A 15,285-nucleotide genomic window follows, 5' to 3' on the forward strand; every position below is an offset into this window, starting at 1 on the left:
GGATGGGGATAAGCCAAGAAAGTGACACCCCTGTGGAATCAATGCTGAGGAGACTATCTTACTCAACCCTATGGGTCCTTCCCTCTGGACCCTTGAACCCCTGGACTTCAGTGCTGGTGAGCAGGGCTGGGCTGAGAGGCTCTCTTTGCATTGTTGCTGATCTTTCCTTCCTCAGATGTGGCTTGGAACCTTGGAAATAAATGCTGAGATTAACTTTTTCAAGTGTTTTCCTGACACAGTGGTTGAGGCCAAAGATGTCTTGATGCTGCCATGGATGGGTCCACAGTGGGGAGCAGTCAGAGCTGGGGACAACTTGCTGCCCTCCACGTCCCTGGGCTGAGGTCCCTCATTGACCTGGTAATGGAATTTCTCAGTATCTGCTAGTGGCAGGAGAAAGTGGAATCGGGGTGTACAGGGGTTGTTCCAAAACTATGGATATCTCTCTATAGCAGCCCCGAATACCTGGTGGCTCTGCTCTGCATACTGGATCCCCTTAGAAATTACACCTGGGATCAGATTCTGTTAGTTCCCGGTTCCAGCCTCCATGCCAGCAGTCCATCTGCTTGTGCTGAGGCCAAGTACAATGTCATGGAAAGGAGGCCAACCCTGGGCTGATCCCCACTTGCCAGCAGCAGCAGACATGACACAAGCCATGGGAGGGGAGCTTACAGGAGGGTCTCAACTATAAGACAAATCTTTAAGTTGCTGCTCCACGAGTCAGGGCTCATTTTCTGGAAAAGCCTTCTCGGTCAACTGAGATTTTCGGAAGTATCTCATCGGATTTGATGTCAACTAATGTATTATGAAAGGACCTTATTTGATCTTATTAATTTGATGCAGCTGAATTAACAAACATGGGTCCTATTTACAAAATTCACCAGGTTGCCAATGAATAGACATCTTGAAGTCACAAAGTACTGCATTGGGAATCCAGGTCCCCAGCGTCATCCCTTTGCAAACTGTGATGTTTGCAAACTTGTGAAGACACAGGATGTACTTTGCAAGGACCAATGATACCCTTGATCCTGAGAAGGTGAGAAGGATACAAGCTTGAGTTATGGCTGACGAGCACAAGGTAGAGATGCCTGGGCGATCCCAGGTCCCACTGGGGCTTTGGCACACATGTCTGCAAGACCAGGCCATGGCTCATTGAACCATAAAGCAATGATGTTCCCAAGGAAGCAGCCCTGACACCCCTGCCCCATCTACTGGCTTTTTTATTTCTTGGATCTGCTGCTCACGGTTTCCCCATTCTTGCTCATGTCACTGCTGCCAGCGTGCCTCTCCTGCAAGAGCAACCACCTCCTACCTTCCATGGTCTACGTTCCAGGCATCCCACAGCTTCACTTTTTAGAACACAGCAGAGAAGAGAGCCAGCAGTCAGGAGGTGGTGCCTGAGGGCTGCCCTTGCATGCAAAGTCATGCCATCACGGTGACTGTCTGGACATCATGTGGCTACTTAGGGCCTCCTGGATGTCTGGGTTATCCACGCACATGTCACACGGCCACATGCACATATGTGAGCAACTGGCTATGCCTAACTCTTGTTACCCAAAATGTTTGATCTTACAGAGGCTACAGCCCCACACACCAGGTGACATTTAATCTCCTGAGGTTGACGACCCTGAGGAACAGCTGTTTCTGGGCCAGCCCAGATCTTGTGTCTTACTCACAGAAGGAGAACACAGGGTTTGTTTGGTAGGGCCAGTGGCCTCCATAATTGCACAGTCTCTCAAAGGCAGGCAGGAAGTCTCCTTCCACCTCTGGAGCACTGGGAGGAGCTACAGCTGGAGGAGGTGGTAAAGACACTGCCTTGTCTCTGCCAGGTGCATTGCCGGACAAGCTACCCCAGAGGTCACGGACCACAAAGGCTCATCGACCAATCAGTACGCTGGAATCACAAAGTTCGTTAAATAAATGAGACAAACGAGCACATTACCTGAATCCAGGGGTACAAACATTAACGTGCCCAGTCTCACTCTGACATATTAGCCTTTCCTGCTTGTGGGGACCAGAGCTCAAGTCTGAGCAGGAGTCCCACACCTGGAAGGGCCCAGGGCAAATGGCATACACTGACTCCATCAGACAGGCATGGGGACAAGTATGCCTTGTCACAGCATACCTGCACAGCCCTGAGTGTGCAGATGAACACTTGGCCTACATCGTACCTGAAATATATGCCAGTGCAGCAGCTTGACCCCCAACAGAGAGGCTACAAGGAAGGTTGTGGCTTTAAAGACATCACTGCACGGAACAGAGGACAGGTTCATCTGGGACTTCAAAGGCAGTGTCTATGGAAGGTGGAGACAGACCCCTTTGTGAGACAGCTGGGAATGAGTCTGGAGATGCAATACCTCTGTGGTCTGAATGGTCATGTGCCCCCCAAGCTCGTGTTAGAATCCCAGCACCCAAGATGATGGTGTTAGGAGGTGGGGCTTGTGGGAGGTGGTTAGTTGAGGAGGATGGATCCTCCATGGATGGGAGTGGGGCCCTTACAAAAGACCCCACAAAGTTCACTCACCCCTCGCCCAAGTGAGGACACAGCAAAGAGGGGCTGTCTGTGAACCAGGAAACATGCTCGCACAAACACCTGATCTAAGGGCATCTTGATCTTGGGCTCACTACTCACTGAGGGCGGGGGGTGGGGGTGCACAAATAAATGCCTCCCGTCCCCATGGGGAGAAGATTGAGGGGTTCATGAAGACCCTTGGGCAAGGTTCTGCACTGCCTGGACTCATGGTCGGGCCCCAGCCTAAGCCAGACCCTGCTCTCTACCATCCTGGGGTGTGTCACCCCAAGCCAGGATGCCCCCTACGCCAACATCCCACAGAACATGCAGATGATGAGGTGGGAGGGGAGGGGTGTCTCCAGAGCCCAGGCCAAATGGCATGGTGGTGCTGCTCCCTTCCCCAACCTGGTCTTAGCATAATTCTCAAACTTCCTGGATATATCAGAAGCAGCACAACATGCACAGAAGGGCGGGTGACACTGCCTGAGGACTCTGAGCTTCGCAAGGTGATTCCAGGATGCAGTCCTGAGAGATTCTTCAGGGGCCCGGACACTCTTGAGAAACAGAGAAACAAGAGACAGTGTGTGCCCTGTACAGAAGTGGAAGGGGGTCTCCGTGGTGATGTTTCTTCCCAGTGGGCACAATGCTGAGGTGAATGTTCAGTCTCCCACTGTGAAGGCACAGGGAGGAGACTGAGGCTTTCAGAACTAGCTTCCCTCTCTCATGCTGTATCCCCTCATCCCATGCTCTGCAAGAGCCCTGCCCAGTGAGCCTGTGAGCCCTGCCCCCTGCACCACAGCAAAGTGGAGGAAGGCCTGGAGGCTTCTCTGGTCAGGGTCCCACCAGCCCCTTCTGGACACAGTGCCACACTGCCCTGCCTCTGGTCCTGTGCATTTGCACGAGGCTCCTGGCAGTCTCCTCTGAGGGCCTCTAGCTTCACTGTGCACATGGTGTCCAGCACAGGCACATGGCTAGGCGGGGCTCCAGAGAAAGAACACTCCGCTTCAGGAGGACAGATAATTATCTCATGTTGGCCAAAGTCAATTTTCTGGGTCTGGAGTTTACAAACAAAATTCCTCTCTTTGAGAAGGCAGAATAGCTTCTACCTTGCTATCTGTATAAATGGTTTGTCCTGAAACCAATCTCTCTATTCTTTAAACAGGATTGGGGGAGGGGGGTTGCAACATTGTTTCTGGGCTCCAGGCTCTGCTGGCAACAGGGAAGTGACCACGAAGGAACATTCTCAGAGACCAAACAACTGACAGGTGGTGATGTTTAGGGAGGAGCCTGGAGGTAACAGCAATTAGGAGCCTTCAAGGAGACCTCAGACCCCTCAGGGAAGAGCAGCCTTCATTGGGCTCCAGGGGGAACCACGAACCAGTGGGGTAGGGGAAGACCATGCCCATGAAAGTACCTGGCCTCTGGCTTAGGAACCCAGGATTTCCCACTACTGATAAGTTAATGAAATGAACCAAAGGTGTTAAACAGGAAAACAAGGGTCACCTGGGTGGGTCAGTTGGTTGGGCATCCGACTTAGGCTCAGGTCATGATCTCATGGTGCATGGGTTTGAGCCCCGCCCCGTGTTGGGCTCTGTGCTGACACCTCAGAGCCTGGAGTCTGCTTCGGATTGTGTGTCTCCCTCTTTCTCTGCACCCCCACCCTCTCGTGCATGCTCTCTCTCCTCTCTCTCTCTCTCACTCTCTCTCTTAAAAATAAACATTTTAAAAAAACCAGGAAAACAAGCTGGCCCACAGTGGCTAAACCAGGAGAGGGAACCTGATGCAGTCAACTTCAAAAAGAAGAAGTCCTCCAAAGAAAGGAGGTTACAGAGAGATGCCCCAAAGCTTGGCTCCTAGCTCCTGGGAGGCTCTAGGCCTGAGCACACATGGACTGAGAAGGCATTCTAAGCTCTTACTTCCTTTATGGAGGACCACTGTCAGGAAAGCTTCTCATCTGGGGTGAGGCCCCATGGGTTGCCCTAGATGGGAAAGCCACCTGCCCCTTCAGGGGATAAGCTACACCGAGGCTCAGCCCCAAGGGGCCCACCGATTAGATGTGAGAAAAGAATGAATTTGGGGCACATGACTGGCACAGAATTATTAAGCAAAGAACCCAGAATATCACCATGACATTTCTATGGCTGCGATGGAGCTGTAGATGGGGATACTGTGCCAAAACCTTACCCTGGCCCACATCATCAAGAGGCCCATGAGCCTAGATTCTAAGCCTGACATGCACCCTAATGCTGGTCCTCCACTCAGCCCTCCGGGCAGATCACTGCCCTGCTGGCTATTTGGCCACTGTCACTGCCACCTCCCTCTGGCTTTAAAGGGGCCCATCTCTTATATCTAAGGAATAAATGATAGAGGGGCCCATGACCAGCATAGAATTATTCAGCAACGGACCCAGAATTGTACCATGACCTTTCCATGGCCTCTATGGAGCTATAGATAGGGATCCTGAGCCTAAACCTAACCCTGGCCCAAACAACTGGCTGCTCCCTGAGCCTGAAGCCTAGGCCTGACCCACACCCTAACATGTGTGCTCAACTCAGCCCTCCTGGAGATCACTGAACTGGTGGTGGTTCAGCCCCGACCACCTCCCGGGGCCACTTCTTAGCCAAGGCTCTTCCCCTAAGGGGACCTACCTCCTAGGTCTGAAGAGAACAGATTGGTGGCCCATTACTGGTGCAGGAATACTCAGCAAGGAACCCAGAAAATATCCATGGTATTTCCACAGCAGGGATGGAGTGGCCAAAGGGGATCCAGAGCCAAAACCTAACACTGGCTCACACAGTCATCCAGCCACTGAACTCAAATCTAAGCCTGACACACCCCATAACACACAGCCTCAACTCAGGCATCCAGGGAGATCACTGCACTGATTGTGGTTGGGCCCCTGGTGCTTCCTTGGACCTAACACTAACCCTAGCCATTGCTCTTGCCCTAGGGAGCCCATCTTTTAGGCTGAGATAAGAAAAGCTTTGAGGGCAATGATCAGTGCAGAATCTTTCAGCAAGGAACCCAAAAATTTTTCCATGACATTTCCACAACTGGTATGGAGCTGTAGAAGGGTATCCTGAGCCAAAACCTAACACTGGCCACACCATAAGCCACCCCCAGAGCCTAAACCCTAATCTGACCCACATCCTACCACATGCCCTAAACTCAGCCCTCCTTGGAGATCACTGAAAGGGAGGTGGTTCGACCCCTGCTGCCTTCCAGGACCAACCCTAACCCTAGCCATGGCCTGGCCCAAAGGGGGTTCCACACCTCCTAGGTCAGAGGAAAGAATGGATATGGGATCCATGACCTGTGCAGAATTATTCAGCAAGGAACTCAGAAGTTTGCCACAACATTTTCGTGGCTGGGATAGTGCTGCAGTAGTGGATCCTGACACAAAACCTATCATTGGCCCACACGATGGCAGACCCCTGAACTTAAACTCAAAGCCAGACCAGTGCTGCAGCATGTGCCTTCAACTCAGCCCTCCAGGGATATCACTGCACTGCTGGTGGTTTGGACCCTGCTGCCTTCTGGGATCTCACCCTAACCTTAGCCATGGCACTTGCCCTGAAGGGGCCCACCTTTTATGTCTGAGGAAAGAAGGAATTTGGGGCCAAGAACCAGAGCAAAATATTTCAGCAAGGAACCCAGAATTTTGCCATGACATTCCCAAGGCTGGGATGGAGTTGGAGGAGCAGATCCTGAACCCAAACCTAACCCTGGCCCACCCAATTGTCTGGCTCCTGAACCCAAACCCTAACTCTGACCCACACCCTAACACATGCCCTCAACTCAACCTTCACTGCAGTGCTGGTGGTTGAGCCCCTGACACCTCCTGGGGCCAAATCCTAACCCTAGTCATGGCTCTGGCCCCATCCTGAATAGGATGGGAAGTCACAACCGGTCAGACCTGGGTCACCTGCCTGAGCCTATGGCAGGATGTGTCCATCATATAACAGAATCTTGGGTCTGGGTGGGAGCAGAACCCTGGCAAAAAAAAAAAAATGGTGCTGAACAGACAGAACCAGCATAGGTCCTAATGTGTTAGAGCCAGAGGGTGAATGTGAAATCATGGTGCATTCCTTTGGGGCCATGGTTTGCTGCAATAATAAAGAGATCTGAAATACAGTGGCTAAATAAAGGTGTACATCTCTTTACTTGTTACATAACATTGCCAGAGATGGACAGGCAGACTGTGGGCAGCGTGGCTGTCATCCACCTGCAGGGAGGAAGGGCAGGCTCACAGATTCACTGGGACAGGAAGTGGCATACATCAGCTCTGTCACATACTATTGACCAGAACTTAGCCATGGGGCCGCTTGCAGCTGCAAGGGAAGCTGGGATGTGCACTCACTAGCTGAGTGCCCAGGTGCCCAGCTACAAGTGTACTACATTAAGGAAGGGGAAGTAGATGGGCGTGCCAAATTAGGAACTGCCCCCAACACTCTAGTGTAATTAGCACAGTAATAAACGTACATGGAAACTACTCACCCAAGAGAATTCTAGAGTTGACAATACCGTGTGCTGGTGAGGACGTGGAGCAGTTGTTGGGGACATGAAGTGGTAAAGCTGCTTTGGATATTGGTTCAACAGCACCATTAGAGGCAGAAAGGCACATGTGCTCCAACCTGTCAGTCACTCTTCTGGGTATAGATCAGCCAAATTAAGGGCACATGTTGACCAAAAGGCACATACGCGAATGCTCACAGATTTACTGTAACCTGGAATTGCACCCAGCCGTGGAAAAGGAAGGGTCCATGCCAGGAAACAGATGAATCTCTGAGACACAGCTCTGAGTGTCAGGAGTCCCACACACAAGCACGCAATCTGTATGCTCTATCAAGTCTGGTTAGAGAACCCACGCTGACTGGAGCATTCCTAGTGGGCAGAGGCACCTGGGTCTCTAATACCCCAGGGCTTGAGTTTTCCCACTACCAACATGCTGGCAGGGCATGCTGGCCTCATTGTCCAGATAAGTGATCATATAGGGAGGGGCTGATGGCTTTGGCAGGGGTGGAGGGCACATATTTTCATTTGTCCTGGTTAATAGGCCAGGTGAATGCTTCCCTCCAGAAGAAGCTGCCAGATGGTTGCCTGGTGGCCAAACCACTTGCACTCACATCTGCACTTGGCTTCTGTTGCTGGGTCCTGCCCAGTGCACATGCCATTTGCTGCCCCATGTCCATCCATGCTGGGGTTAAAGGCTGAGGAGATGTTCCTGTCATTTCCCAAATGTATATGGCGACAGAAGATTTCACAATTCTGGTGGGAGAAACATACCAGCCTGGGAGACCCTGCTGACAGGTGGAGTCAAGACTCAGACACATCTGCACAGGTTTCTGACCCAGATTAGCTGGAAGTCCCATGTGCGGGCTAATGCCTATTTTGGGGAGCTCCTGGAGAAGTTGTCCTTGCAGCTGGCCCTCCCTGCATCCATCTGGCCTCAACTTATCCTCTAGAGAGGGTCTGTGAGACCATCGATGCCTCAGCAGGATTTTGTTGGGACACAAACTCCTTGGCTCACTTTTGTTTCAAAGACAAAGTGTGGGATGCGGGATTCAAATGATGGGCTACTGTTGGCTTCCTTGCTCACATTTCTATGTTCTTCCTTCTCTAATCCAAACAGAATTAAGATTTGACCTTATTTAGGAGCTCTGAACATAGGCCCTGCCTGACATAAGAAGCCATATCTGGGACCTTCCCCACCCAACCCCACACTCATGGAAGACACCGTCTTCTTCCTACTCACTGGCTCCTCACTTCTTTCCTTGCCAGAAGAATCGAATTCTGCATTTAGGTAGCAGGCAGAGAACCCTTGACTCTGAGAAGAGAGGGTTCCCACATTCCTTTGGTGTAAACTAGTCACAGCAATAATGCCCCTTTCCTTTGTCACTGATTCCAAGAAGTGAATGGCACCCTGCAAGGCAAAAAAAAAAAAAAAAAAATCAGTGGGGCCCCTGGGTGGCTCAGTCGGTTAAGCATCCAACTTCGACTCAGGTCATGATCTCACAGTTCATAAGTTCGAGCCCCGTGTCGGCCTCTGTGCTGACAGCTCAGAGCCTGGAGCCCACTTCAGATTCTGTGTCTCCCTCTCTCTCTGCCCCTCCCCTGCTCATATTCTCTCTCTCTCTCTCACTCTCAAAGATAAATAAACATTAAAAAAATTTTTTTAATCAGTTGGAGACTCCATCAGCTTTCCCTCCTGGCCCCTTCCTTCAAGCGTGGGATGTTGGTGTCAAGCCTGGAGCTCTGGTATCTATTTTGTAACTAGCAGGTGGCCAGCATGAAGGTTAGAAGTCCTCATTCAGGGAATGGAAACAGAGGTAGGACATGTCTAGCTGGGGGACATCATCCAGCTCTGGACCCAGCTCTATTTCTTCAGTGACACCACTAAATTTCATTAACGTAAGACCCCCTCTGAGATGGCCTTTCTCATATTTGCAGCCCAAACTTCCTGTCTGGAAATAGCTTTACCAAATATCAGCCTGATTTTGTGTTACTTCACACAAACGTTCATTCCTGTCCAACCCGGCTGAACTGCTGTGTTTTTCACCCCTTGGCCTGTAAACATCATTCGTCAGCAGACAGGGCAGGTGCAGGGGGGCTGGAGGGTGTCAACTCCAGATGGAAGAGGAGGTGGGAGGCTGCCTGCCAACCCTATGGATTGTGAAGTCCATGTGCAGGCAAGAGAGGATCTGGCCAGATAGCTGTGTCCTGAGGTCAGAGTGGGGCTCTGAGATGGTTGACCTCCTCGTGGGTCCCCACAGCTCCCCAGGTGGGCTCTGTGACCCATGGAAATCCTGAGACTTCCATCAAGGAGGCTGTGCAGCTATGCCCACTTCTCTTGCGACACCTGCATGGGTAGTGTCCATGTGACAAGCTGGATTCTGAGGGCACCCAGCAGAGGGACCACATGGCGTGATAGAGACAGAGACAGACTGAAAGAGAGATACAGAGACAGACTGAAAGAGAGATACAGAGACAGGGCCTGGCCTGTGTGTGGCAGGTCTTTCAGAGGAGGCCATGTTCCAGCCTCTGCAGCCCAGGTCTTGGCCACAGCACTGATGGGCCCTGGGCTGGATCCCTGCAGAATAGGGTGGCTGCCCCTGCTTACCAGGGTCATTATGTTGCGTCTCAGGGGACTGCTGAGGCCACTGCACAGAGAATCATCTCAGGCTATTGGAGATCTGGGAGCCTGGTGGAGCAAAGAGAGTAGACCCATTGCCTGGCCCACCACCCACAGCCTGCCCTCCCAGCATCTATAAGCTTCTTTGGGGAGGGCAGGGCTGGCAAGAGAGCCAGAGGGATGTATGCCACCAAGCGCAGCTAAGCTTGGACCACCCAACCGGACTTTGTCAGGGTCACCCACCCCAGCATCCAAACCACAGAAATGTCCTTCTGGAAGCAACAGGCATGTAATGTTCTGCACGATTCTGTATGTGGCAAGTGGGGCCTCACTGATTTTCCCAGGGCCCCGGCAGGCCTGAGTGGGGTGCTAGGGGCTCTTCACTTGTCAGAAAGCCCCCAGGCACTCCCCACAAGGGGTCTTGAATTCCAAGGTTCCCCATACACAAGGGGTCCAGGCAGGTTCCCCTAGACCACCTCCCATCTGAGGAGACCAGTGTAGAGACCAGCACAAGTGATGCACCTGCTGAGGCAGAATCACGGCACATCTGGTCAACATATGGTCCACTGCAGGCAGATGTCCGGGATGAACAGGATGGGGGTGTCCGCTCCTTCCTGTCACCCCCAGTGTACCAGACAGGTTCACAGGTGGCTTCAGTCCTAGAAGGTGATGGCCCTGCCCTTCTGTTGACCCACCTCTGTCCATCTACCTGGAGTCCCTGGAGAGCAGGTAGTGGCACCACTAGTTCAGGACACATTAACTATCAAAGTGAGTACTGGAGACACATTCTCATGGGCCTGAGGCTTACACTTTGCACCTGTGCCCCCAAAATCTCCACACAGGCTAGTTGTTTTACTTTTAAAACTTTAAACATTTTAGTAAGAACTGCATCTATTTAGGGTGTTCAGCACAGTGATTTGAGGCATGCCTATCAGTGACGTGATGGCTTGAGCCAAGCTCTGGACCTGCCTTCCCACTCGGTTACTGTCTGTGTGTAGTCATAGCACCTGAGGTCACACACATACAGTACAGCGCTGTCAGCCGGTCACTGTGCTGGGTGCCAGGTCTCCAGGCTTCCTCCTGCATTACTGACACCGTGTGCCCCACAAATGATGAGGCCAACCGATCCCTACCTGTCCCTACACCAGGTCGTTCCGTGCTCAGCTTCTGCCTGTTCTTCAGATTCCACATGTAAGTGACACCACGCAGCCTTCTCCTTGTGTGTCTGTCTTATTTCATTCAGCATAACATCCTCCAGATCTGACCGTTCTTTTTTACAGCTGAGCGATATTCCTTCGTACGTACATCAGTCAATGGATGGACACTTAACTTGCTTCCATGACTTGGCCATTGTGAACAATGCTGCCATGAACATGGATGTGCAGAGATCTCTTCCAAACAGTGATTTCCTTTCCTTTGGATAAATACCCAGGAGTGGAGTTACTGGACCATCGGGTGGTTCTGTTTTTAACTTTTTGAGGAACCTCCAAACTGTTCCCCAAGGTAGCTGCACCAGTTTGCATTCCCACCAACAGTGCAGGAACGTTCCTTTTTCTGCACATCCTCACCAATACTTGTTATTTTAAAATAATTAAGATTTAAACAGTGCCCTCATTGCCAGAAAAGAGCCAGGATGCACCCAGAGAGACAGTCTTTTGGCCTGGGGGAAATAGCCAGAATGTCCTGAAATTCATTGACGGTGGCGAGTCTCTCTTCGCCACCCCATTTCCCCTGAGCTTGTAGGAATACTCAGCAGGAAGTTAGGGACTGGGGACACAAAGGCAGAGGGAAAGGAATGAGAGACACAGAAACAGGGAAGAACTGGAGAGCAGGTTCTGTGTGGGGTGGGGGAAGGCCAGCCTGGAAACAGGTCCCTGCCATCCAGGTTGCTCTGAGCAGGTGGGTCCAAGAGGTGCTGGCACTGTCAGTCAGGTGGGCACATTGCCTTGTCAGCCACTGTGAACGTTTATGGGCAGCAGGGCCATTAGACATGTTGGTGTGTCTCAGGAGGACCTGATATAGGCCCTGAAACTGCAAACTCTGTGATTGTTAATAATGATTCATGCCAACAGCTTTTTAGTGTCCATGGGCATTTCCTCTGACCACACTCACAGTAGCAATCGCGTGTGCATCAGGTCTGATGGTCCCAAGCACCTAAAGGCATGTGGCCTCTTCCAAAGTTTCACCAGCTCTTCCATTTCTCTGCTTGTCTCATGGACACCAGGAGAATGGAGGGTGGGAGGGGGGCAGGGACATTGCTGAGGTCAGAACAGCACCTTCCTGGAGGCCCCACAGCCACCCACAGCCAGTGGGATTATGTTGTCACTCATGCAGAACATTCCTCCAGGGAGGACATTATAGGACAACGAGTCAGAAGTTCCACTCATGGGCTTTCCCCTGAGATAAACCTCCATCAACGTAGGATCTGAATCCAGAAAGATCCCAAGGGAAACTCTCCTCTTCATGTTCCAACTTGGATGAGAGCTTCCCTGGCTTCAGTTGTGTTGTGCAGCCTCTCAGGCCCATCAGGGGCTCAGTCGCACCTGCTGCAAGCCTGGGCACCCCTTCTTCCTCCCTGGGAGGCGATGCCACAGGATTTTTCTGCAGGTGCACCAGGTCTCCCCAGGAGCACTTGGCCTCATTTCTTCCCTCCAACTGTAGCACCCTGTAACCAGGGCAAGGGGGTAATAGAGGAAGATGTGGGACAGAGGCCCCTGGGGTGAGTGATGATGGGTTGGTGCGTTCAGGAGCACATGGGTGCATGCAGTGGGGGAAGGTTTGTGCGTGTAGGAGGCAGGTGAGTGTGGGGAGGGGGCAAGTGTGTGTGTGCAGGGGGCACTGGGTATGTACAAGGGGGCAGTTAAGCTGCTGGGTGAATGCAGGGGGGAGAGAAGGTCAATGGGTGTGTGCCAGGGGGTAATGAGGTCAGGCCCATCATTGCCCTGGGGTCAATCCTGGGCAGGAACTCAGGACAGTCCTTGCTGCTTGAGGGTGTGATGTGGGTTCCAGCAGGGGATGCTTTGCCTGCAGGGTCTCTTGTCCAAGGTCAAAGGTGGCTGTAACAAAGAATTAGTCAATTAGAGAGTGAAGACCCCTGTCAGGGGAGAAGGAGTGAAATCCTCTTCCTGTTCTTGCCGTCTTCACTGTTGACACTCTACCTACCACGATGCCCCCTTGGAGAGGCGGTATGGCAGTATGCGTACCTGAAATGTGCAAGTATAGGCCCATGAGTGAGGCTGTGATGAGTCTTCCCTGCAAACATATGCAAGGGTCCTCATCAAACGTGCTTGGCTGCTGTGAGTGACTAAGAAATCACAGTGGCCGTCTCCAAGGGGCCCACAGGGACCAATACGTGGTGTGGCACCACCTCCCAGGGGCACACGTAGCTTTTACCTGCGTCCCTCACAAGGGAAGAAATGGGGAAGACTGATATCCAGCTGCAGAGACCTATAAAAAGTAGAATTCCCAGTGCATCCTTGTCTCCTATTTCCAAGGGGACATCAGTGATGAAGTGGATGGACACTTCTTCAGAGTTCTGAGCCTTGTCAAGAGCCCCCAGCGACTGAGCCACTTGAGCCAGGGTGCAGATGTGACCCTGAGGAATGACAGTGACATGCCTCCAAATCCATGGCTTTTCTCTCCTCAGTGGACAAAGCCAGAGCCAGAAGCATTTTTGCATATGGTGCCACCAACTGCAGCTTCAGTGGGCTTGGTCTCACAACTATGGATCAGTACCTGATGTCCCAGGCAGGGAGCCCCTCTGTTCTGTCTGGCAAGCCATGGCATTACCCCTCCCAGCCAGCCCCAGTTCCTCAGAGGCTGGCTACTCTCACGCCTACTCCAGTGGGCATGTGGTGCCAGAGCCCCAGCCTGATAGGAAATATGAGCCCTCCTTAAGCCTCCTCTAGCAAGACTGATACCTAGCCCCTCCTCAGGAATCTGCAGCGTGGGAGGACTGCAGCTCTGCCCAGATAGCCGGAAGCATGGGATTGCTCTTCAACTTGCCTCCCAGCTCAGCCCACTATAAGAAAATACATTTCCCCCCAGATCGCGCATCTGCCAATGCCAACCTTGCAAGTGAAAAAAGCCAGTCTCCAGAGAGAAGAAATGTGTTCTTTTATTGAATTTCGGTCTGAAGAAGAGAATTCCTTTTCCCAAACCTGCTCATGATTTTCTACTGTGAGTCTAGAGGGTCTAGAGACTGTACTGTCCATTTTTTCTTTCTGTCACTAAACAGTATTGCACCAGGAGCAAGTTTCTGTTCTCCCTAAAATTCTACACTTCTGTGCCTTGGCACCTATGCCCTATTACAGGAGTACTCAAACTTCAGTGACTCCCCAGCATATGAAATGTTTAAAAGAGTTCAGTGATGGGCCCAGAGAGGCTCATCCCACCCTCCCTGCACCCAAAGCCCTCCTACTTAGAAATCACAGTCCCTTCACCCTCTACCAGCAGGGTCTTTGGTGTTGTATGGGGTTATCCCACTTTGCCAACTGAATGAAGGGGATCTGAGGAAAAACCTGAAGCTCTCTAGCCTCACCTAGACTGTGGCCAATTGCACTCCAGCCTCCACCAGAAGCAAAATGAACTTACAATGTGAAAGACCCATTGAGAAAGAGTTGAGGCTGGGCGTTCCCTGCATCCTCAGAATATGGAAGGATCCTGAAAAAGTTTCAGGAAGGCTCTCATGAATAAAGTACTTTCTTTTTTTTAATGTTTTATTATTTATTTTTGAGAGAGCGAGTGTGAGCAGGGAAGGGGCAGAGAGAGGGGGACCAGAAGATCCAAAGAGGGCTCTGCACTGAGAGCCGTAAGCCTGATGCAAGTCTCGATTCACAAACTGTGACATCATGACCAAAGCTGAAGTCAGACAATCAACTGACTGAGCCACCCAGGAACCCCAAATGAAGTACTTTCACTTGGGATTTTTGATTTCTCCATTTAAAAAAAAGTGATTCCAAATAGACTCGCTGAGAAATCTGAGAACTAACTTACTGGGAGTTAGTTAGGAAACTGCCCTATCCCAAGATGGGCCTGGAGTAAGTTCTGTGCCAAGAGCATTTCTTAGTTGCAGTTCCAGGCGTTTCTTTCTGCTCTCACTCTGAGGATGAGGATTCTGGCCTCTGATACCCCGTAAGTGTTCCCCTGGACCTTGGTGACAGCTGACAGCCTGCCACCAGGGCCCACCTGGCTTCCACAAACAATGAAACCTTCCCTTCAGTTCTCTCATCGCTAGGGACATTTGGGAACTATTAGCTCTCTTTTCAGTACAGAGCTGCTGGGGCCACCCACGTGGATACCCACAGCATCTTAGACAAATTGGTGGTGAAAGACAAGGCTTAGTCCAAGACATGGGAGCAGGACCTCCCTGCAGATTGCTCCAGATAACGTGACAAATTTCTCCAAACTCATTCATCCCTCTGACCTAGTAGACACCCTTGTGGCCAGTGTGAGCTTGGCAATTAGCCCACGAGAACCCCAGAAAGCCTTGATGTCCATGTTCTCCGTTCCACGTAGCCCGCACTTGTTCCTGGGTAATAACTCAGAAGGTGAATAATAAAACTACTTTTTTTGGAAAACAAAACAAAACAAAAAACAAAGAGAAGGGTGTAAATATGCCCAGACACAGGAAGATGCTGCCATC

At 51.4% G+C, this 15,285-nt stretch overlaps 1 protein-coding gene across 1 annotated transcript; it reads left to right on the forward strand.

Moving 5' to 3' along the window:
- Nucleotides 1-12,226: 12,226 nt before the first annotated feature.
- VGLL1 (vestigial like family member 1) lies at nucleotides 12,227-13,765 on the forward strand. The gene is given in 5 exon segments (XM_042905704.1): nucleotides 12,227-12,360; nucleotides 13,051-13,097; nucleotides 13,100-13,309; nucleotides 13,312-13,431; nucleotides 13,434-13,765. Coding segments are annotated over 5 exon segments (843 nt in total).
- Nucleotides 13,766-15,285: the final 1,520 nt, after the last annotated feature.

The sequence above is a fragment of the Panthera leo genome, chromosome D1 (genome assembly GCF_018350215.1).
Source record: "Panthera leo isolate Ple1 chromosome D1, P.leo_Ple1_pat1.1, whole genome shotgun sequence".
Lineage (NCBI taxonomy): Eukaryota > Metazoa > Chordata > Mammalia > Carnivora > Felidae > Panthera > Panthera leo.